The sequence below is a fragment of the Malurus melanocephalus genome, unplaced genomic scaffold (genome assembly GCF_030028575.1).
Source record: "Malurus melanocephalus ecotype Western Australia unplaced genomic scaffold, MMel_1.1 scaffold_1042, whole genome shotgun sequence".
Classification (NCBI taxonomy): domain Eukaryota; kingdom Metazoa; phylum Chordata; class Aves; order Passeriformes; family Maluridae; genus Malurus; species Malurus melanocephalus.
In genome coordinates this window covers 43277-69238 of record NW_026624274.1, presented here as the reverse complement: position 1 = coordinate 69238, position 25962 = coordinate 43277, and the positions used below count along the sequence as shown (strand labels likewise).

Genomic DNA, 25962 nt, shown 5'->3' with positions numbered 1-25962 from the left:
ATTTGCAGCAGGATGTGTGCAAATGAATTCTGTTGGTGGTAAAGGCAGAGCAATGTCCCCAATTCCCCACATCCCACTCTGAAAATTTACCCCAAATTATCCATTCCTGAAACTGCACCTCAGACTAAAATCTTTCCACCAGGGAGCCTATGAGAATTTGTTCTTCAATTTTGAATCTGAAGTGCTTTTTGAAACGCTAACGGTGCAAAATTAGAAACCATTAAACAATATAAGGCAGAGAGTGATTAAATCTACCAAACATTCAAAGCGGCTTAAGCTACTTTTTAATTAAAATGGAAAAGATATCACTGGCAACATTCAGACATCTTTATCTAGATAAAGTTAAGATATTATTCAAAACACAAAAGATGCTGATCATACAATCGTTTAGGTTGGAAAAGAGCTCTAAAATGATCGACTCCAAGCCTTAACCCAGCACTGCCCGACTCACCACTAAACCTCATCCCCAAGTGCCACCAGCTGGCCCTGCTGGACACACCACTGCAGGCACAAGCCACTGGAGCACAGGGCTTTGGGCAGGAGGAACAGAGCACAGCCAGTGCTGCAGTGTGATCACTCTGTGCCTGCTGATTGAATGAGTGACACCAACAGTGGCCTCCGTGGGAGGCTGAGTGTTCCTCCTGCCTCCCCTGACAGGATGGGGGCTGAAATCACAGCAGCTACAGCCACAGAGCAGTGGGTAACAAGCTCTACACATCAGGGAGGAGACTGAATCAGCTACTGCTTCCAGAGCCAGCTTTAGTACAAAAAAAAAAAAAAAAGTCAATACCATATTGGTATTATTTTATTTTCCCTTGAGCAGCAAATTTAAACAGAAAACAGCATACATTTTTAAAGACACATTTAGACCCCAGCCTTGTGGCTCAAACTGGGGCTCCAAAAAAAAAACAGACATAGCTCTGCTGAAGCACTGTGGTAATGTCCACTGATTGCCTAGCCCAGTTCAAACCTGCAGCACTAAGTTTTTTGCAGTCATTTCAAGAAAAAGAACAAGAAAAATGACCGGCAGTTTCAGTCAACCGCAGGCAAGATGCCAGGAGCAAAAGATCAGCCTCCCTCAGGCTGAGATGATATCATCTCCTCCACACTCCTGGAGCTCAGAGTCCAGAGCASTGCAAAATTCACTGGTGAGCAGCCTCATCTCTTAGCTTCTTATTACATCTGTTCCTCAACACAAAATCTCTGTTTTCAACATCTACTGCACATGCACACGCTGAATGTCTGATGTGCCTTACCCAAAAAACACGCYCTGAAATAGAGCACAGGTACTTGGTAGCTGCTGGAGTACAGGACATGGTACTCATAGCGAACCACTTCTTCCGTGCTGCAAACTCCAGCGGCTTGAGAATCATCCAAAGGCTCCTGAAACAACAAACACGACCACAGCARTGCATCAGCTTCTGTATTTGTTCCAAGGGAAATTGTCATAAATTCGATAAATGCACAGAACAGAAATAATGGCAATCAACCCTCTCACAGCACTGCCCCTGCAAAGTCCCAAGGGAATTTTTCAACACTAGCAAGAAAACCAGAGAAGTCCAAAACCCAGAGACATCTTACATACTTACTTCCACAAACTGTGAACTATTTGCAAGCATTCCCAGAACTGAGATCTTTCTAAGCTGCACCAAGGCTCTCTAAAATCTTTATGGCACAGTAACTGGCACAATAAGGGGACTACAGCTGTACCTTTCCTCATTACATTCAGCATAGACCATTTTAGAAGTGTATCCTTAAATAATCCGGTTTGGCTTGCCAAAAGACAAATCAAATGTATCCACCAAAAATCCCCTGTTCTACTTTCTTTAAAGGCTTTGTGCCAGGAGTTGTTTTTGCTAATAACATAAAATATATAATGTAATTATAAGAATAACATAAAATATAATAATAAAATTCAGAGAGTTTTTTTCTATTAGTATATATTCCAGGTGTAAAGTACTAAAGTTTATGGTAGATTTGAAACAAATCAGAATAGATGGAATTAACTCCATTGAGATATACCCCAGCTGCAGCATGACTTCCATAACTTTTCAAATTAATATTCCAACAGTGCTAAACACCTAGTTGTTTGGACTTTTCTAAAAGCTGCCATAACTCAGTGTCTCCGAAAATTGAACCATTAAATTAATAATGCCATTAAGATTAAATGTAAGAACAAACTTTCCAAGAAGACACTCTGGGTGTGGACTTGTTCAATGCTCAAACCCCCACATTTACATGCATGAACTAAGCAACCATAATGCCCCACAGGTTGGGTGTGCATTTCACAACTTGGCTATTGCCAAGCAACTCTGAACGTTGGCTTGTGGTATCTGTCCAAGCAAAACAAAAAGACTGAGCAGAAAAGAATAACCAGCATCCTCTGAACACTATGYTCATATAACACGAGAAATTTGAAGTATTTTGCATTTTCATTTCACATCCTTAYTCAACTTAGCACTGGATGAACCAATCTATGAAGAAACAAAAAACTGAAAAATGGTAACAGTAATGACACCCAAGTTATTTTTAGGGTTTTTTTCTGATGTCACTTTCCCCAAATCTCGTGTATTAGATAGTCAGATGCTGCTGAGGCAGAGAGACTGAAGTTCACCAAAGGAAAGCCCAGATCATGGGAAGCCACAGACCAAGGAACTGTCCATRCATTTTTGGACATGAGAAGATCACAGATGGCCACGGAGCACAGATTTCCTGGCAAATTCTAGATGGCTGCAGGAAAATAGTACATTTTAGCTTACCGGGAAACAAGTACCCAAAGCACTGAAAGGGAATGTTTAAAAAGTTCTCTCTGGGTTAATTTAGTAATAAAAACTGTWTGTGAAGAGATGCTAAAGTTCAGCTGCCAGAAGGACAGTGATGATTGCTGCTCCTGATGTCACAGGCCAGGCAAAGACCAATATGAGACACCAGTTCCCACATTTCTGAGTGACAGACCAAGAARGGAAGTTATTTTCCTCCTCACACAAGTCATACCCAGTGGTTAGATGTAAAATGTAGGTTATAAAAGAATGTATCTCGAGAAAAACATAAATTTCTTCTCTGTAGCACGCTGAACTTTCTTYAAAATTGATCAATGCTTCAGTGAGAACAGTAAAAGAAAGACCATCAGCAGCCTGTGGGGAAAGAAAACAAAAAAAAAAGCCAAACCCAGCTACAGAATGGTTTTCATGTGTGTGCAGGGGTGGGGAAGAGGAAGAGCCTGAGCTCAGAACTGAGCCTACATGGTGCTTCTCAGGCATTAATGTTTCATCAGATACCACGGCCTTGCCTCCTGCTTAGTCACCAGCCTAGCCTGCCCTGAAAGACACTTCTGGAAACGGCAAGGATACCTGTTTGTGTGTTAAATACCACTGCTGCAGAAAAAAAAAAAAAAAAGACTGACTGCATGCACTGCTTTGTGTTTGTAATGGTAAAATGACTAATTCGTGTCTATTTTAGACCTGCACACAAAGGCAAACAGCTGAATCCTTCTCAGGGCTACTCAAATCCCCTCTCCTCTCAGTAAACAGCAATTTCACGTTTTCTGACTTGAAAAGACACATCATTGATGTGCARTTGTGCTCTTTACAGTCTCTGTGAGYACARCCCACAGTATTTTTGCAGGGAAAGTACATTTTGTAGCCGACAAGTTTTGATGGTATCTCYGTAGCTGATGAGATGAACTTTGCTGATGAGATGAATAAAATGAGTRCAGTCATTTCAGGTGATCTGTGAAACATCTAAAAATCTATGAATGGCTCCAAGAACCAAAGAGCCTCAGAGAGTTTTACATCAGCCCACGAGACTTCATTTTTACCCTCTAACCAGCTACCAATAAAGCCATAAATACAAAATACGGCTGTAACTCATTTCAGAAAAAGCAAAACTCACACAACTTTATTTTTACATGTCATGATAACCTGTTCTAACTCTTTCTTCAAATAATTGTTCTAGTTTTCTCTTCTTACACATATTGCCATTCTAACTCCTTTTCAGCTAATGCTGAATTCTCGTTACTGTACTAGACGATACTAAAATTCAAATTTAAATTTGGATGGCTTTGTAACTGCTGCAAAACATTAATMCGTGTACACACACCACAAAACAAATGACAAAACAAACATTTGCCTTTCAAAATGTCACAGAGAACATTAGCCAAAAAAGGCATTTTTACCAAACTGTAATCATTAAACATGATACGAAGAAACTTATTTCTCAATTTTTTTTGTTTCTGATTTTCAAATTTGCTTGCATGCCTGACATGCTCCAAGCTAAAACTGTGAATCCAGGATTGACTGGCTGTTTCCTAAATAAATTGAGAAGTTGCTGTCAGGAAGCATCTGCTCCTCTGTTGCTCTCAGGTAAAATCTCTCCTGTGCTATCATAACGGACTATTGAGCAGATGTTTAAAAGCAATGTACGTATTAGAAAAAAAGGTAAATAGCACCTACCTAATTAATTATATTAGTTCCATCATAAATGAATTACCACTGATTTTAATTGATATAAAATTATCCTCAACCTTTAAGTATCCCCAAAACAAATTAAGTCGATTTGTTCCTTTTMAAACACTAAATTATTTAAATCAATAGATAGGAAACGCTGCAGAAACAGGTGTCATTCTGAAGGCAAAATAACATATTTGTACTATTTCTATTCCTCCTGATGAGGAAGGCAAGTTCAAAAGCCATGRTAAAAAGTTAATTTGACAGGAGGAGAGAGTTCACAGTGGTTTTGGGTAGTGTTTAGCAGCACCAGGACAGCAGGGAGGTGTGGGTTAGGGCAGCTTTGGAGAGAAAACATGAAGGAAAAACAAGGCAGACAGGGTAAACTGGGAAGGCAACAGAATTACCTAAAAAAAAAATTATTTTTTTTTCACAGTAAACATTTACCTATCTCCACCTCACCTGCAGAGTCCTGCTGAGCCAGACTCCCTTGCTCAGCCTAAATTCCCTTTGAAATTAAGCAGCAGACCCCTGTCTGGAGGAAAAGGTAAGAGAAGTGTTTTAAGCAAATATTTGTCCTGGATGTCTAGACACTGTTGCTTCTCTCCCAATTCCCACATTCCTCATCGTTTTCCTTGCTAACTTGGCCTCTGTTTACTCCTGCCTTTTTCCAGGCTCCTGGGAGATTCTCCTGCAGGAACACAGCCGGACTGGGAAGAGGGGAGACAGGCACAGGTACTGCTACTTTCAGTGTGAGGAGGGGAAAAAGGAGATGCAACCCAGATCAGTAGGTGAATCTGCTTTCATTGTTTGCAGTGAATTTACATCTAATTTCTTTTCAGCCTCTCAAGTTGAAAATTTATCGCTTTTTCTTTCTTTTTGGACATATAGAGCCACCACTGAAACACAAGAGCTTTCAGGAGCAGCTCTTTCAACACTTTCCCCGTGGCAAAAAGGGAGATTTGAACATGGAAACTGAGCGGTGGGACATTCCCCTCAGGGAAAATTAAAGGAGAGGCTGATGAGCAGGGCRTGGCTGTGATCCCRTATCYGTGCATCCCTCCYGGGTGYTCTCCAAAGCATCCACACCACACCYCACGCTTTTGTGCAGTYCCCACTGTGCTCAAATTTGCAGGTTCCAATCAAAAGTAGCCCAGTCCATCAGAGCCTGGAAAAATGCAGACATCTCCTGAAGAATTCAAGTGCAATATGGATGGAGTAGAAAAACCTTTATCACCAGCTGCACTGTTTTTATGTACATTGATAAACTGCTCTCTTATGTAAAGAATACATGGGGAATCCAACTACCTCCAGGTGTTTTCCAGTGCTGACATCATTAGTGACAGATGAGACAACACAAGAATAACAGAAGTGTTCTGAAGCATAACAAAGTTATCTTAYGGATTTATTTTCTGTGTGCAGCTACAAAATCCTCCCCACTGTCTTGGACTGCTTACAATTTAGTCARCCAAGTGAAGAACATGGTTAAATACTCAGTAACAGAGAAAGAAAGYGGCTTTTAAATCATTTGGTGATTCCTGACATACCATGTGCAAGGAGCCTGCTTTTGCAAGACACAGCTGCCCTGAAAAGCCACTGTGTCACCAATGGAAAAATTCAGAGGTGAGTCAAGGTAAACAGGTCCCTGAAATATGTCATTTTCCARAGGAGATTCTTCTGACTGAATCAGCACCCTGGTCATGACACTCTGAAAGCATCCCGTCATTTTCAGAATGACTATTTAAAAAAACAAAAATTCACTCTCCCTCTGCAGCCTTCTGTTATTCAAGGCATACCAAAACACCAAAACCAAGACTTCCAGCCCAAAAAGACATGGCYCATAAAGCTGCAGTAGTTCCTCATGCATGAACAATCATTTCTAACAGCTGGAAATTAGATTTGTCTTTTGATTGCTTCAAAACCACTATCACAAGTGAAAGCAAAGCCTTCTCAAGCAAAAGAAGCAACGGACCGTGAAAACAGAACAGTTGTGAATTTTGTGTTCACATAAAGGTGGGGAATTGTTACAAAATCGCTCCTCATTCTTCCCAGGTTGTCACATATAAAATGCAGAATTTGGTGGCTTCTCTCCTCCCAAAGAAGAAATATTTTCTCTTTTAATGGAGAGAGTACAAGGCTGCCTGCACAGGGCTGGAACAGAGGCAGATCTGTTAGGAAACCTCTTCTGATGGGAATGGCAGCGGATCTGGGAAACAGCACAAGGAAATCAAAGGAGACAGACACAGCCCATCTGCTGAGGGATGATGGAGCAACCCAGACTACCTGTAATTCCTACAGGGAAGCTCCACCTGAAGCTATTGGACACAGACCCTGCAGAGGATCGGAGCAGCCCTGAAGCTGGAGGGATTCAACCTTTTCCACTATCACCCACCGATGCTCTTTGCCCGTGTTCCTCCTCAGAATGAGGAATTTACAGTGGTTTGCTTTCCATAAAGTACAGTGGGATAAGGAACATACCTGTATCCACTGTGTTTTCCCACCTTTCAGTAACAATCCCAGGATCCCTGAGGGTGGAAAAGCCCTCCCAGACCATGGAGTCCGAGCTGTGCCCACCTTGTCCCCATCCCAGAGCTCTCAGTGCCACCTCCAGCCCTTCCCTGGACACCTCCAGGGCTGGGCACTCCAAAGCTCCCTGGGCAGCCCCTGCCAAGGCCTGAGCACCCTTTCCATGGGCAAATTCCTGCTGATGTCCCCCCTGAGCCTGCCCTGGCCCAGCCTGAGGCCGTTCCCTCTCCTCCTGTCCCTGTTCCCTGGAGCAGAGCCCAAATCCCCTCTGGCTGTCCCCTCCTGTCAGGGAGTTGTGCTGGTCCCCCCGGAGCCTCCTTCTGAAGGATTTTCCCATCATTTTTGTCATTATCTTCCATTTGCACAAATTGGAGTAAGCTACTACTTTGAGGTTAAGTACTATTCCACAAGATTATTGCTTCTTTTGAACTGAAGTGCTTCCAGGACTGGGCTCTGTGCTTTACAACAGGAAAAAAAAAAATGGCTACACTGGGAGACAACAGCAGCAGTTCAGCTGTATTTTAGGTCAGCTTTATTTTTTTAGAACAAGGATTATTATTTCTGCTTTGTGAATCGCAGCAGCAACCCAGTTTTGGCCACGCTTAATTCAACAGGGAGACTGACAGCAAATGCCTACAAACCTTTACTTTTCAGAAGACAAACTCAAACCCTCATTAATTTCTCAGATGGGAAACTGTATGAAAATGATGCCAAGACTGACAGACAGTGTTTTACAGTAATTCTGGTGAAAAAGTTACAGACAGAAATGCTCAAATTATCACAAAATCTGGTGCTGTAAAAACAAGAAATTTGAAATTAAGGATTGCAATTAGAAGTGGCTGCATGGGTGGCCACCCAGGACACTCTACGGGAACAGCTGTGACACTGGGACTTTGACTTATTGCAAGAAATAAAATAGTTAGATGTTGCCCACTTGAAAAAGGAAATAGCATCTGATTAAATTAATATCTGACAAAATGATACATCTTGAAATTTACCTGAGATGCCATCCTAAGCTTGACCAGAGACTATATTAGATAAGCACAACCATTAGAAACAATAATCGTAAACAATGTGGCTTAATTACAACTGGCTTATTTGGATGTGAGAGATCCAATTCTGTTAACTATATGTTAGGGGTAAAGCACATGTTCTATTTGCTTATTAAGAAAACAGGAAGATTAGACTAAATTACAATGGTCTTTTTCAAATTTAAAATAGCTTGAATTAAAAAATTCTAGCTATCACTAAACATAATTATGAAATCACTCAAACGAGTTGTGAAGTTACTCCTAAAATCTCCAAAAGAAAATCTGAATTTGTTCCTACACTTAAGAGAAAGAATGGTAGCACTTTCGGATCCAGTGATTGTTTCTATTTGGAAATACCTAAGTATAATAATTTTTTAAGTGGAACAGGGCTGGACCTTACCAAGTCAAGCATGTTCAGCTTTTGCCCACTCTGAAAAGCTGTTTATTGATATGATATGATATATGATATGATTTGATACAGATGCACTTATCTTCTTCTCTGTAATCAGTGTTAAAAAGGAAATGCAAAGCTCTCAACTCATACTGAGGAGGTCAAAAGCCCTTAAATTCATTTTYAAACAAAATATTCTGTAAGAATATTCTAAGTATTAAGAAAGTTATCAARTGCCACTGATCACAAACAGACCACATGTTTATTGGAGAGATTCACAGTGGCTGAAGAGAAGTTCCAAATTATTTCCTTTATTAGTGTGAGCTCAAATGAAAACTGCCATGGAGTGTTATGTAATMTTTTCAATTTCCAGAAATGTGGTACATAGTAAGTCTCAATGCAAACTTAACCACTTGGAATTTGCTTTACAATTCTTTAAAGCCAAGTGGAAAATGTGCATGAATTATTGACAATGTTTTTGTCTGGAATGACTCTTCTAACAGTCTCCATTTAAACTGTGTTTTATTTGACAAGAAAGTCTAGTACAGAATTAAGAACACCAAATATTTCCACTGCTGTATGTGGTGGAAAACATGTGGTCAACAACASCCACAAACACAATGACCAGACAACACCACTATGGCATAAGGATTAAAAACACTAAGAAATGGTACAAATGTGCATAACTACACTTGGCCAAGCTCATGTATTCCTACAAAAACATGGCACATCTCCAAAATCAGCATAATTGTTAAATAAATTAATATATCTCATTTCAAGGAACTGTTCTTGTAGTTGAATTACTCAGAACCAGGTGGAAGAACCTGAAGAAACTGTTGTTTATACATTTGTTCAATAACCATATCCAATTTTTCCTTCAAACTTTATAAATAACCTACATAAATTACTTCAAGCAATTAGCAAATTGTTCCAAAAAAAATGTTCAAACTCATTATCCCACAGGATGGGAAACAAGAAGCAAGGAAAGAGCCAATAATTGTACACATGTGCAGAGAAAGAGCCAGAACATGATTCTGACTGTTGGGACAATTTTMTCTGCTCTCATTTCCCTCAAAAGCTGCTCTGTAATTTATTCCTTCAATTTGATTAAGGTATCTCAGGGGTTATTCCATATATTCGTCCCCATTTGCAAACTGACTGAAATCAGACAATGAGGTACAGTTGGTTAAATTGCTCTTGCTTCTCAAAACTGAGATATTCCAAGTGTCCTGAAGGCATTTAATTCCAAAACAGGAAGCTGGAGAGGAGAGCACTCAGTAATTCTAATCATGTGCAGATCTCTTGGAAAGTATTTTCCTAAACATTTGCTGAAAGAAGCTTTTATTGTGCTGCATGCTGCTGCTTGTACCCCAAACAAGGTCCCACAGCAAGATATTTACTACTTACATTCTCGCTGGTTATGTAAAGGAATCAATCTGGACACAACCAAGACCATGCTTCCCTAAATATTAACCTTCAGCCATGGGCAAAACCAAGGAAGATGGGGAAGAAAAAACAACTAAAATGTGTTAATATATTTTTAACATCCCAAACGATGAGGTAGAGGCTACGAATTGTAGTGCTGCACCAAAATCAAAGACAATTTAATTGATTTTTTCCGTAACTTCAGTTTATAGGTTTCTTCAACTCAACTCCAACCCCTGAAGGAACGATTTTAGGATAAAGGCCTGGTGTCTATATGATATTTCAGACAGTACTGCTGAGGTCCATATTCCATAATATTTCAGGTAAAAGAAGCATTTCTGACTTTGCTGAGTCTGGAAGTAACACATGAGCAGATGAGAACTCATGGCTGCAGAAATCAGCTCCCAAGTACCACGGTCTTTCACACGCTGAGTTCTAGAGGACTCTGCCCAATTTACAGAAAAAAAGGCTAATGTTGCATTTAATACAAAATTTGGTTTGCACAAATGTCTACACCCCTGCACAGCATGAGTGCAAGGATGTGGGATCTTTTTTGAGCAGATTTCTTTCCCAGAGGACTGTGCTTTGGATTTTGCAGAATGATGGGATTATGTAGGCTGGCAAAGACCTCTGAAACTACCGAGTCCAACTGTTAACCAGGACATTTCATTTTTTATAGGTCCTCACATGACCTCTCTCAATAAAAGGACACCAYGGTCACTCATACTTACAGGATTCCCAGCATAGTTTATCTTTTAATTCAGGARAAGTGTTACAAGAGATCTGCCTGTTATTCAAACAGAATAAAAGGTGAAGAAATAGCGAAATATAAATTAATTTTTTTTTTTAAATCACCTGCAGTAAATTATGTTTCTAATGTTTTTGGATATAATATTAGTAATATTTCTTCAGCTAAATTTCCTGTACTAACGAACAAAAATACTTTTATGTGGATTAACAAACTTTTAAGATGAATACAGGATAGCTGCTTACATAAAATAAAATCTGACTCAAAGATTACATACAAACACAAATACAGGAAGATAGCTGCATACATAATATTAAGCTTATTTGACTGTTGGGTCTTGCTCAATCTCTCAAAAACAACCAACTGCAAGAMACCAAGTCAGGTGGGAATCTCATCYGTCAYCAGACTGCCAGARATTACTGAAATTTTAATGYCTTGAGCRGAAAATCAAGAGTGTGCTCTGCTTTCTAGGATCAGAAAGGAATTTTACAAGTTCAAGGAGTACAGTCAGGATTTTGTAGAAAATCTTTGTATGATGGACAGGGAAATGTGTCCTGGCCCACAATGCCCAGGTGAGCACAGAAGAGGCATCTCATGGGTCCTCCTGAACTGAGCATCTGTTCAGAAACTGCCCATAATAAGCTTTTATAAACTCATGTTTAGGTTTTTTAAAATATTTGAGAAATAAGGTAAATAAGGAGTTAGAGCAGAAGAATTTAAATTGGGAAGAACTGKAATTTGGAGGAAGTTTAAATATATCTAAATCAGAGATATACAAAAATATCTCAAAATTTACACCCTGAAACGCTGAAAACAAAATACAGGATGAAACTGCAGRTCTGAGTGATTAATCACCTCACAAAGAACACCAAGAATATGAAAAGAAAACCCCTACAGAGGACAGAAAAGAAGTATGGCAAGCAAAAAAAAAAAGTTCTTGAAGCTTAAGTTTAAAGAAGAAAGTAGGAACTGCCAAAATGCAAGCTGGACTTGCACTTACAAATGGCAAAAGGAATTAAAACCATTTTTGAAGGAAAGAATAATTAATCCTACAGAGCTATGTAGAAACTGGATTAAAACTTAACATTGGTTTGTCAAAGAGAGAGCAAGCCAAACAAASCTGATGAGATCTCTTCCCCTGATGAGATAACTGAATTAGTGGACAAGGAAATGCAGGAGATTCAATCTGGCTGGATGCAGGAAAATATCTGACACCGAGCCAAACAGGAAGCAGTTCTTTAAAGTGGAGAAGATGGAGATTGTGTTCAAAATGTAAAATACATAAGAAAGTGGAAAAAGGGAAAGAATAATGTGAGAAGCCAAAAAAGAGAATTATTGACCAGGACACAGGTGACAATATTCAAATGCCCCTCATTCCCTGCTGCCCCAGGGATCCCACACACGCTCCACAGACCTCACTGCTGTGATTTGTGCTGAGAAAAGAGAACAAGAAATGCTGAGATTYGACCAAATACTGCCATTTCCACTCCACAAGAAAATCCAGTGTTCTAACATTTGTCTTTTTCTTTAATCAATACAGAGGTTAAATATGAACCTTTTCACAGGACGAAAACCTTCCGGTCCGAGATGGTAAATATTAAAATGGAAAATGTCAGAATTTCCAAATTAAAGTGTGCCATATAAATCTGAACTGGCTTACTTGTAATCAGCTGGACATTCAATCTGATAATCCTGGTAGTCTGCATTAGGGCACAGGGTATTAGTGAGAAAAGATGTAAAAAATATAGCTCTGCTGGGCAATGCAGCAAATTACCAAACTTGCTACCAAACAACTTTCAGAATAGTTTAAACCTTGTTGCATTTGCAGTAGGATTAATCTGATCCCAGATGAACTACTTAATTTGTCTAATTAGAAAACCAAGTTCCTGAAAAAAATCTGAGTTTGTAGAAAATGGATTTTCTGCTCAGAAATTCTCTTGACACCTTCACCTGTACCTCAGTATCTGCACGGCACTAAGCAAAAGAAAAGTGCATGTTCATTAAAACTGCAATCATAACTCTGAGAAAAAGAAAAATAAAGCCACTTCATAGTCAAAGGAATTCCATTTATTTCATATCAGTACATTATAACGTGTAAAATTAAGCTAGGCAGAAATTTAACCCCATTTTTCTTGTTTTCAGTATCACCCAATTTTAGCATGGAAGAGGAATGCAGACTACTAGACTCAATATTGATTATACACAGTTCTGCTGTGAAATAAAGCTTGTTCTAACTTTCAAGGACAGTAGACCATAAATATAAATATAACATAATTTATATGTTATAAATATCCAACAGAAATATCCAACAGCTCTGTCCTGAGGTCTTTTTATCCTCAAAAACAATCTCTAGTATTACGATTTAATTTGAAGCTGTGCCACGTTTGCTTATCCTACAGTTCCACCCTTTAAAAAAAAATAGGCAAGATTTTCAGCAATAAACCCAAGAAGACCAAGACACAACAGGAAAGGTAAGGTCCTGAATAAACTTTTTTGATGTTTGACCTAGGAGTAGTTCAAAAGAAAGTAAACATTGCAATGCAGCRATGGATTAATTCAAGGTAAAGTTCTTGCCTTAATGGTTTCATTGAGTATTTTAAGGTTTTCCAATACAGAGTGACAATACAGAGTTCACTGAATATTCTGTACCAAGATTACTTTTACAAAGTCATTTTGTTCTGTTTACTTCYACCCCCTACAAACAAGAGGTACTCTGTGAAAACTGAGACAGAAAACTGAAAAGCTTTGATCAAACTTACATTGAAAATTCATAACACAACAGAGAGTATAATTTAGTTATCCTGATTCCTACTGCCAAAATGCTGAGTATTCTCAGCATTAAAAAAGGAAAAAAAAAAAAAAGTAGTGGCTTTACACTATTTTAGAAAAGCAACTCCAAAAGGGGTTCAGTTTTTGAATATTAGCAACCTTTAAAACAAGGGATGGCAGTAAAGTACACAACACATAYTTTAGATATCTTTGTTTTCAAATCCAAACATTCCAAATTTAACATCAAACTTTATCAGACTGTTATAATTCAGTGGCAGAATACCTATTACTAAAAATCCTTCTAGTAATTGTTTTATTTTAAAATTGAAAATGGTAAAAACCATGCTCGATGCTTCACCACAGCTCAGAAGAACCCCTAATTTCAGAACAACATTATCACAACCACGTCTAAGACAACTCTGGGATCTCCACAGCTTTACCAACTSTAAAAACTGCCCTTTGAAAGAATCTAACTTTCAGAAGAATAACAACTCTCTGTATTAAATACCTCAGTTCAAAAACAAAGTCGCTGCCAAATAGTTCTGTGAACTATCAGACATATTCTCAAAGGCTGGATACCCCCACACCAGCAAGAATCCCAWTTTCTGCAACCTTGAGGAACAGAATGCAGTAAAACTTGAAGGTGGCAACCGCAACATTTGTGAATTTCTTAAGGTGGTGCAAGATTTCTACCAGATATAACCCAAATATATATTTTATTTATATATAAAATACTACAACTATGTCTGTAGAGCTAATAATATTRCCATGCTAGTAAAGTAACCTCTAGTAAAAAAAAAAAGCAAACCTGGATAACAGAACCTGATGCTAGAGAAGCAACAGTAGATGCAAGATTTGTTTGATTATTTAACTTGAAAATGTAATAAAAATGCTGGGAGGGTTAATACTTTGGCAAATTTTGTCTTCTGTTCAAAAAAGCATTAATCACAGAATTAGGTGCCAAAAGCATACTCAAAACAAATCTGAACATATTCTTTTCCAACATTTTCCTCTGTAGAAGAATTACCAATTCTTTATACAAAGAATATAAAGTCTTTGGAGGAAAGATGAACACAGGAAAGAATAAAGAAATGTGAATTTTATAACAAAAACTAGAAGTRCATAGATTTCCTTAAAATTATGAAGGAGGATGTATAACACAGGGCTGGAACCAGCTTTCCAAAACAGACTGACCAGCTGCTTTGTTCCATTTTGCCATGGTTCCACAGAATTTCTGTAACTTTCATCCCTTTAATATTAGGTGCTCTCAATTTTCTTTTTTTTTTTTGGTTTATCTCCTAACCACACAKGCATTAGAGGAATTGTTGATACTGCAGATATTAAGTAATAAACARAGAACCAAGCCAAATTTGCAATGGGCAAAGAGAAAAAAATCAGATGGTAGACAGAAATAAGTAACTTTGCTCACCTAAAATAGAAAAAAAAATAGTGATATTGAATTCTTAGTTATGGAGATAAGCCTCAAGAAAACATGAAAAAGCATATGCATGCTGGGAAGTTTAAAAAAAAGATATTAGACATTTCAATTTGGTTTTAAGGCACTCAGTGCCCATTCTATTTTACATTTACATTTCCTTCTGTCTCTGATACTTTACACAGTCGCTTCTTTAGACCCATGAACTTTTTCCTTTGGGAAAAAAAAAAAACAGTGCCATCACATTCTCTACCTGTGCAGAAGAGCAAACAATTACAGTGTGTGCTCCAAGCCTTGTCACTTCCATGAAGAAACATGACAGTGTTCATATTATTGCTATTGATTGCCAATCACAACTGGGAACTGTCTGAGTCAGTCAGACAAAATTAACCTAAAAAGAGTGCATTAATGTTAGATTTTATCACATAAAACTGTGATTCTGTCATCTGGGTTTTCAGTGTAAACCTCAAGTAAGGCACTCTGTASAGATGCTGCCAGGGTGTTTTCCTACCACCCCTCCACTTGGCATGCAGAGCTCCAGAAAATCCCAAAYTTCTCTCACTTTCTACATTCCTGCTGCTTTCCTATACCACATCCTCCTTGGAGAAGACTGTCTATCAGTTCTGCTCCTTTKCAACACCAAATGACTGATAAATGAAAAAAAAAAAACTTCCACYCAGAAGAGGAAAATATTACATCTTCGGTAACAAAGCTGGAAACAAGATTACCAAGGAAAAGGTAAAAATCTAAAGCTATTATAATCTAAAATTGTGTGTCATTAAACATGGCATTTTTAAAAACCGGAGTGTTTTCTCTGCTACAAAGGTGAAATAAACCACTAACCTTGCAGCATTCTCCCTCTTCAATCCATCAGGACATAAAAGAAGAAATTCCCAGCTAAACTTCACATGAAAACAGAACTTGGGAGACAGTTTTTTAAAAGAATAAAATCTGAGGGATTTTGAGGATCACACACTCTCAAAATCAGATCCCAGGCTTTCAGAACCCCTTATCTAGGCCAAAAGTGAAAATCCCTCTCGCAGAGCTATGTAAAGATCAGGGTCCTGTTTCACACAGGGAAAATATTCATTCTTGTGCAATCTCTGCTTTGATTTCCTTGCTCTCCAAGCAGCCTTGCAAAATGCAATTTTACATATAAACAAAGGCGTTAACTCTAAAAGTGCATCTTCTACCACAACAACAATTTATCAAACTGCAGGCCAAGGGACTGAGTAAGTTTCAGTATCTTGATACCACAGGTATCAAACATGACAAAATGCCTTTTTCTAGRTTTATATAGTTTTATCTGGAAACTAACTGACTTGAGGATACCACTGYTCCTTTTCAAAAGCTATTTCAGCATTTCATTTCTCTGGTTCTAGTGCTACTTTATCCAAGTTCAGTTTATAACTGTAAATTCCCACACCAACATGATAGTTTCATTTAAGAAGCTTTTTTCATTCCTTGGCATTTCAAACCCTTTTTTCCCAACATATTAACAGATAAATCATATTTCCTTTCAGGCTTTCTCTTTTTAACGCTAAAGAAGAATTCTTCTGATCTTTTCTCTTTTCCCAGTCTGATTTTTTCCAATCACCATAAAAATATCTTATTATAATTCCCTTTATTTTTATTTCAGTGAGAGTAGCTGTAATTAAACACACAGCRTGACAGACAAGACCTCACCATCCTTGTTCAATACCAATTTCATTGAAGAAAGACAGCCAGACAGAACCTAAACCTGTCTTTATTTCATTCATACCCATTGAGCAGTTTACAGCAATCCTATGATCAACTAAAATTTATTTTTTTAACCCATTTATTTCTCCTCCTGGTCATTTCCCACTAAYGAGCTTCTGAAGGAGCTTTACCTTACCCATACTCCCCAAATACATGATTTTATACCTTGCACCACTACATTCCATCCTGGTTCTGTTGTGCCAGTCCTCGAGCTCCTCTGGTTCTCTCCACAGCAATTTCTTACCTTCTGCTGTATTGACAACGCCTCCAGATATTTTGCCATCAGCAAATTTCATTAACCCTCTCCTACGCTCTGTACTGCAATTATAACTTAAGAGAGTGGTCTGAGGGTGAATTTCTGTGCTATAATCACACAGCTTTGCTCTCCTGTGGGCCACTGATAAAAAGTTTTACCAAACTCTGTGTGGATTAGGAGCTCTGAATTTTCTTTGTCCAGTAATTCAAATGACAAATAATGGTTCAATGCATCCACTACCTTCTTTAACATCATTCTGCATTTTGTCCTATTTCTTACATTCAAACTTCACTAAAATCTTTAATAATTTCTTCAAAAACTTTGAATATTATTGATGCCAAACTAATAAACTTATAGCTTTTTGCCTTTTGAAAAAAACCCCAAAAACCAACAGATTTCCAACACCTGACAGAAATTCTAGGGTAAAAGTTCTTAGTTTCCTCTTCATGATCTCCTCTCAAACTTTGTTTCCCCCTTGATTGAAGCATTTACTATCTACAGCAGTTACACATCAGACATTCTCCCTTCTCTGAAATAATCTTCACTAGAAATAGGAATTTATTTGCGTTTACCTTGGGAACAGAGTAAAATATTTGTCTGCAATCTTTTCCCTGGGCTTGTTTCTCTTTCTTTAATATTGCTATATGTAGGGTTAAATAACCTTCTGGTATTTCTCTCAGCATCTTTTCAGACCTATTTTCAATATAAAGTAGGTTCTCTTTCTGGAAATTCTTGAATTAAAAAGCCTAAGCTATACTTTTGTGCCATTCCTAAATGTTGTTTTTCTTCCCCTAATGATCTTGGTGCAATGGTTGTTCCCAGACTATCCTACACATCTGGCTGAAGAAAGGTGAAGCATGCTTCAGCCAAAACCWTTAAAACTCTTTCAGAAGTGAAAATCTGCCTTTTGGAAATTAAGAAACATAAGCACTCAAGTAGCCTATTTATTTATTTTAAACAAAACCAATTAATGATACATCCTCTCAAGACTGTTTTCTCAGGCCTGCTGTTCTGTAATTCTTACTACATGCTAAAACTAAGTCTGAAGGAGTTTCATGTTTTGCTCATTAAGAAATATGACTGCTGAGAGAAATCCATCAGCTGTTACGTACCAAAGAATCCTACCATTTTCAGAAATAATAACCAGAATAGTAATTAAATTTTATAGTGCCATAGTTACCAACAAGCCACTTGTAATAGACTGGTGGGGAAATGTAATTCTGCAAGTCCGACTTCAAATCCAATTTGTGGCACACTCAAAACCTGCTTCAACTGTTCTTTTAATATAAAAAAGTTGTAAATCCTCTCAAACTGACTTCTAGTTTCACAAGTATTTTCCCAAACCTGTTTTTTGAGGGAAGTGTTGAAGAAGCTTTCTGTATTTTTCTTACTATWTAAGACTAAGTGTTTTACTTACAGCTGAAGCTGTATCTACTCTACAGCCAGAGAAAAGAAAATTTTTAATACCTGTGTTTTTAGATGCTGGTAGAGGGAAATTTAAGTAAAAGACAATTCAAAAATCAGACAGGGAAAAACTTTAAAAAAAAAAAAGCAGAGAAAACCCATCCTTCTGCTCTCCTGATGCTGGAAATTAAACTATTTTCAATCTCACTCACGTTATTATGAAGTTACTAAACAAAAAAGTCTGTAAAGTACTAGAAGAGTTTCATCCCATTCCTTACCAAAGTATTGCATCAGCTCACTTCCCTCCTACTCTTCACACTTCTTTCTATTCATCCATTCACTCTCTCCCTGAATGATTACACATTATTAGTAAGTTCGGCTCAAAGTGTCATGTGTTCAGCTCTTAATAATTACTATTTTTGAAAACTTGGAGGCATTTGATGCTGATTTGATTTGCTTTAGCGCTTTGTTGTATTACTCATGCATGGCCATTAAATGTTCTTCAATCACTAAAGAAAACTGATTATTCCTGTAAATTACATATTATTTACATATTATTTACATTTTTGAAGAGGGCTGTCCTCTATGAAGGACTTCAAACATGTGAGGGAAGATTTATCACAAGAAGATTTCCAAACTTCCAGACCTGACAGAAAGAAGAGACACTGGAACACCTACCAGAGGTGTTTACACGTGGTTACAAGGTCTGTGATCCAGGGCTGCCTTTGAAAAATAACAGGTAAAAGTGAATTCTCAGAAATTCTCAGTTTAGAACAGAGAATTCTCAGTTTAGAACACTACTTCTAATCTGACAAAATTTGAAAGTACCAGCTAATCGATACAGTGTGAGAACACCTTCCAGAAAAGTCRGTGCACCAGAGCACGGATTTCATTTGAAAGTAATGAAGTACATTAACTGACAAACATCACCAACTACCCACWCATGTTATTTTTCCATTTCTTCTTTTTTACCAAGATTTCTGTCACACTCTCATCTCAGCAGTTTTCAGAAAGACTTTTTGAAAAAGGACATTAAAGTCTAGTTATTTTTARAGGTATTTCTAGAGATGGGTTTGAAATAAAATTCCATAATGAGACCCTACTGTGGCAGCTCTTTCCATGCAGAGACAATGAAAATCAGTAGAGTTGGTGGACAAGATAAAAAAACTSGAGCAGGAAATAAAGTCCAGTATCACAAATCTGGTTAACAATGGAGAAAAAAAACTTGCCAAGGTTTTTCTTACTGTTCACAGGCATTGAAATCTGCCACTGACCAGGACAGATGTTGTATCTGCTACAGGTAAGCTGGGCTTCAGCAGAAAATGCAAAGTTTTAATATTCATGTACACTGCATATTGTGTCAGGACTACATGGGTGCCTTTACTTACATTTAATCAAATGCACTCTTTGTCTTCCCAAAGCACAGACACTTGAAGAAAGAGGGGGGGAAATCAAGAGCAAAAAAGCAATATTTTTTTTAATGAAAGCATAGTTCTTTAATCAATTAATTTTACTCTTTTTTTGTATTGCCTCAAATTCAGATGACAAAACATTTTAAAATTCCTTATCAAGTTGCTTGCTAAACATGGTAAGCCCATAATTACCTGGAATTACTTTGAAATGTTTATTCTGGCTGGTTTTTCTTTCCTTCAGACCTGCATCAAGTGTTAGGCCCAAGGAAGGAGAGGGCTCTTGCCCCAGCTGGGACTCTCAGAAAGGCTTTGTCGTGTGAATTCTCTGGCACACACTAAGTTACTTCAGGCACACAACTTTCATGGCCTGTCCTCCACTCAGCCACTAACCTCCATAAAACCTGAAGGAGCTTAATTATCTTTGAAAACCTTTACCTTGCTCAGATGTGTTTAGCATTAACCCATGGAAAGGAGAATTTCTGAGAAGGGCAAGGGCAGAGACTGAAGCACACATCACAGAAAACCAGATCAAAGCAGGTTTTCTAACACAATCCAAGGGAAAGGATTGTTACACCTTGCTAACCTTGGTGTAGCAGACCTTTTGCAGCCTCATCTTTCCAATGTTTATCACTTTTCTTATAATTCAAATTTGTGCAGTTATGGTTTACACAAAAACTACAGGTGGTGTTAAACAGCAAATGTGTTTATATCCTTCTGAAACACAGGATAAAACCTGAGGTATATGAATTAAGCAYTTGACAACAGGCAGCAATTAGAAATATTTCAAAAATTAGAAACTCGTGACAGTGTCTGCCATTTACATTTGTACTTAAATAGTAATAATAAAAGAAGTAGAAGTATTTTTTTTCTGAGTGCTAAATATTTCTAGCTAATATCAGACCATGGGATCTAAGTTTTGATTCAATACTCTTCAATTTTTAACTGCACTTCTGCATCTTGGACTAATTAAACACACGTTAGAACACACGCTGTCACTTGTGAAAGACAAGAATCCTACAAAGGAGATGTGTAAATATATKCCATGCATCCTACCCTGGGAACAGGATTTCATGCAAGAAGCTTTTTCTAGCTCTTACATTCTTTCTTGCAAACCTGTGTAACTGCTCAAGACACTTAACTTTGCCTTAGCTTCTAAATCTTGGACAAAACCTTCAAAATCAGAGATTCTTATCTGGATTGGCATTTAAATTCTATTTTAAGTGACAGTGTGGTCTGATTTTCCCAAGCATCTCGTGCTCAGAAGTTTCTGACGAAGAGAGGCAAAGGACCCAGGTCAGCCCAGACATCTCCTTCAGCTTCCAGAACTGCTGGAAAYTGTATGGCCCAAGTCATGCTGAACTAATTCTTCTGGGCCATCTCACTTCCAAAAAGATCTGYATTACCTACCATGTACCAAAAGTGYGGATTTGACTGAGCATAKAGGAGGRAAAACAAAAATTTCACAAGCACTAACCGAAGCATTAAYGAAGATGGAAGATGGAATTCAGTTTGCTTAAGCTAGACACTTAATTCAGATTCACTAATTCATATTCAGGGCTAAAGTTCCAAATTGGTGAAAAAAACAGCTGGTTTTGAAGGTCACCATCACCATCTATCCAGCCCATGTCTGCACAGCTGCTGCCTGAACTTGAGCAAATCAGATCTTTATTTAGAGATACTCAAAAGCACAAAAAACTGGCAAACAGCCTCAAGAGTAAACTGTGGTGACAAACAGATTCTGAGCTAATCTGCAGAGCATTTACAAAGGAACTGAGTCAAAAAGAGGCACAACCACTGGCTCTCTCTCTTTTCTCAGTGAGAAAAAGAAAACTAAGTTTATGAAAAYTAAGTTTTCACCCCAAAAGCCCTGGGTATTGAGAAGAGCAGAGCTGGTGGTGGTTGGTCTTTGAGCCACTGCACCTGCAGCAAATGCAAACACAGCAGTGACAAATGCACGCATCAGGACAGGCAACACCAAATCCTTCCAAAGAAAAAGCTGGAAAGATAAAGGCTCATCATACAGCACCTGAAAAAATTTATAAATGCCGAAATGAATGTTTCCAAGGTCATCTCAACACACCCCAGTATTGCTCACAATTTCTGAAAGCAACACAAGATTTACATAAACACACATCATTAYGTAACAGTCAACTAAAATGGGCAGAATGCTGGGAATTTCTGTAATAATTTCAAGAAAACTTGAAGTTAATTTACCTGCTCAATACCATATGACTGAAGAGACTAATTTCAGTTCTGGGATAAGGTAATGTATGAAAGGTGATGCCTAACCTGTCTTGCTACAAAGACATCACCAAAGACTCCTGCTGCATGAACACAGTTATTTCAGATGTTCAGGGAGGACCAAGAGTTGGRCATTGTTTGTTAATAACATTGTATATTAACTCCTTTATCCCATGGTTTGGCAGAAAGAAATGGGTCTTCACTTGCTTTAAATCATTCCTCCCTCTCAAAGTGACACCTTCCAGTCAGCTGCTATCTCACCTTCCTGAAAATTAACCAGTCCAGATGCAACAAAGAAAATAACCACACAGATCCCAAGAAAAGAAGGAAAACCAAGGCTGTAATGTTAGCTGACATAAGCCAGGAAATTTAAGAGCGGAAATTGAAATTTCAGCCTGAGATAGACGTTTTGGCACAGATACCGCATGATTTTCCTTTGAGTATTGTCAGTCAAGATCCTCGCTCCTGGGACTACACCTTCACAGCACATTCSAAATACACACAAACATGCGGAGAGGCTTTGAGAGTTGATGGTATTTGCATTTGGACTGACATCTTCTTGTAATATGTTTGACACTGAGCACTTCTGTAACAAAGAACCCAGCCGCTTTCAACTCAAGTCTTTTCCAAAGAATAACGGGCAACTACACAAGAATGAATAAGTGAACAGTTTGCTACAGCAGTGAATGCCTCCGAAAACAGCAAGTTTGCAGGCACCAGATGGAAGAGAACATTACTGCAATTCCTGCATCCCATTGTGTAACAGCCAACAGAGCCGTTAACGCTTTCTGGTGATTTCTAAGCTTTTTTATGTGCTTCCCTTTGAAGGTGGGGAGTTTTTTTGTGCCCTGTCAGTCTGCAGGCTAGGTTCAGCTGTCTGGGAAAGAAATTGTATTGGCAAGCTATCAAATAGGGAAAAACACAAAATACAGATGGAAACACTAATGATCATATTACAAAAATCACTAGATGGACACAAAGCTTATGCTATAAATTAYGACCTACAGCACAAGTCTTTTGTCTCTCAGCTTTTTCTCTCCTACACTAGACATGTCTGCCTTTCTACAACTTTGTTGATCACTTATCCCAGAAAAATGTCTATCTCATGATCACAACGAGTTCTTAAAATTTATTGTTCTCCTCTTCAAAAAGCAAACTTAAATCCTATTTAGAGTATGACATTACATCCTCCCTCGGAATTCAAAGCAAAATTGTGATAAGAGATGTTTGAGTCAACTCAAATAACTCATTTTCATCACTACCACCACAGATCATCACAAGAAAGCCACCCATTAAGCAAAATACTCCCAGTCACAGACACCCATTTTTGCCAAGAAGTGTATTTTCCATTCCCTAGCATTAATTTCCCCTGTGCTCAGGATGTGCTCGCAGCACCTTGCACACAGGAGAAGTGTCTCATTTAAAGTCAGCCAGCATGTCCAAGTGCCACCTGAACTAGTCCCTGGCAAACCAGGACAGAATGATTACACAAGCTGAATTCAAGTGAAAAAAAAACTGCTYTGTATTAAAGATCTATTGTTCTGCTCATTCAGGAAAACACCTGCAGCTCAGAGAAGCTCACAGAACCAAATTCATTTCTGCTGTAACCAAATTCACTTCTGCTGTAAACTAGAACAGAAATTTTGAAATTGAGGCTCATAATCATGTAAGTACCAAATTTTAATGCTCTGCATTGGCAGCATCATRCTGAGTACCAGTACAAAAAAAGTCTTATGTTATATACATACTTTATATATAGATATGTTTTTAAAGTACATATATTAAGTCTTGACTCCTACAAGGTAAAAAAGCAGCATCTCCTCTACTGTGTGTTGGTCTATATGGGGAAAAGTAAGTTATTTTTATGATTCAAGAAAAATAATTCATAACTCTAGAAAACATTTGCCTGCACCACAAGTTCCTAAGCCTCAGTGAACTTCAATGCTCTTYARTTATATCTAGAAAGGACCTGACCTCAGCATCACATACTGATTATACAATGTGTTCTTGAGAAACACCACATTCTGACCTCAAGAAAAATCTMAATTTCTTTATTTACAATGTTAACACAAACCCAGCAGTGGCTGCTTCTTAATTAATAAGACTAACCAAAASATGGTAAAGAAAACCTTATCATACAGGAGGGAAAAAAAGTATGAGACTGCATCTTTTTCCAGAGCAGAAAATCACAACTATTCATTGTACCAAAGGGGAGAAAAGGATTTTTTCATGTATCTGGAGAGTTCAGAGACAATGAGGMTGAGATGGTGTTGGGAAGGAAACAAAACTCACAGTTAGACCTCACAGCTCAAAGGACAATAACCATGAATTTTCCACAAAGCAGCAACATATGGAAGTTTGGACATTTTCCCTGGTTCTCAGGAAGCCACTCTGAGGCCCTTAATATTCACTGTGAGCCAGCACGACCTGTGYGCTGCAGAGGAGCAATCCAAGCACRCTGAAAGATGATCATATGACAATGCTAAAAACACAGGCATGTGGCCAAAATTAAAGCATTGTTCCAATACAGATGAACATCATCATCCACAGAAAATCAGAGCKTAACATCGAATGAAACAGGACAATTTAATTCAAGAGAAATAAAGGCAGGCATATATGCAAGGCTGTAAATATGAAGTATTTTGAGGTTCACCATTAAAAGTAAAATGCTAACAATTGACCAGACTGTGATTTTGTTTCCATTCTATTGACAAACACTGCAGTCATATCTGTCATATCTGTCATTTGTGAGTTAATGTCATTAAGAATTTGAAAATGCATATTTATCTACCTACACCTGGCACAATCAGGTTGTTACAAACGCACTGGAGATTTTTTTTKAGGAATGCAAGAATGTTAACATTAATCTTTCCACGATATTTAACATCACATTTAATGCACATGCTTGGAGCAGAATCCTTTTGCACTGTGTCTATCTCAGTGATTAAACAACTCTGAACAACTATAATTCAATTATGAATCATGTTCTACCACATCCTGAAGTATGCCTTGGTATTAAAATGTATAAACTTCGGGGAATTTAGATCCCCCCACAAACTCTGCATTCCCGTTATCCCCAGGCACACAGTGATGCTTAGGAAAAGTCACAGTGGTACTGTGCTACAACATGCATTAGTTTCAATGTATTAAATAATATAAAAGGAAGCCAAGGTGTGGCCAAACATGCCAACATAAACATTGTTGATACAGCCATCCCTTCAGTACCTCCTCCATTCATGGCAGCTCATTTTGAGCATCTTTTGGAGAGAAAAAAGGAGGGAGAGGGAGGGGGTGAACAATACAACAAACAAAAAAATGTCTTTTTTTCAAAACTGCCTCTCTTATTAAGACCACAGCAGTAACATTTTTTTAAATTGGAAACAGAAAAACAGATTTTAATTTTTGCAAGCCCTTCCGCTGATAAAACTGAAGAAGCTGGGATCTCTTGATGTTCTGCCCAGGTATCAAGGCATGCCAAGCATCAAAACATTCATTGGAAGAGTCTCCAAGACTTGGAAAAAAATCACATTAATGAAGCAAGTTCAGAGGGAAAGGTGRGTGACTGTGTGGCCTAATATCTCTGATAGTGCTGCTGTACATGCAATTACACAGTTTTAAGGTAAATTAACACAATTTACTGTGTAAAGACAGCTACAGCTGAAGTCCACTCTGGCAGAATTTTTTTAAATTATTTTTTGCAATCTCAAAATAATGACTTAATGTATAAAGAAACCCCACCAGAATGTACATTTATGACATTCAAATCAAACTAGAATTACTTGATTAAATTTAAACTTGAAGAATTATAACAGTGTAAACACTTTACTCTGATTTTGATCTTGTCTAGATGCTCCAAAACCACCAGACAGATTTTTCAAAACGCCTTCCTAGACATCATGAGAAAACTAAATGGAAACAAAAAAAAAAGGTCTTTTTAATAACTAAAATACAAGATCACCAGGACAAAAGCGTGAGCTTATAAATAGTTTTGTCACTGGTATTACTACTCTCTCCAAATTCAGATTTTGGGAAAACCACCCTCACTTCCCACAGCCTCAGTGGGCGCTCCACAGGAAATGAAGGTTGATTTACTGCAGAAGAAAGACATTCTGCTGGAATGACATCATGCCTTCAACCAT

At 38.0% G+C, this 25962-nt stretch overlaps 1 protein-coding gene across 1 annotated transcript in view; it reads right to left on the bottom strand.

The window, feature by feature from the left end:
- The window catches only part of ATG10 (autophagy related 10), a 57561-nt gene that overhangs the window by 21174 nt on the left and 10425 nt on the right, over nucleotides 1-25962 (bottom strand). The window contains exon 3 of the mRNA XM_057386735.1: nucleotides 1257-1383. Within this exon, the coding sequence (XP_057242718.1) occupies nucleotides 1257-1383 (127 nt within the window). The remainder of the gene's footprint in view (nucleotides 1-1256; nucleotides 1384-25962) is intronic.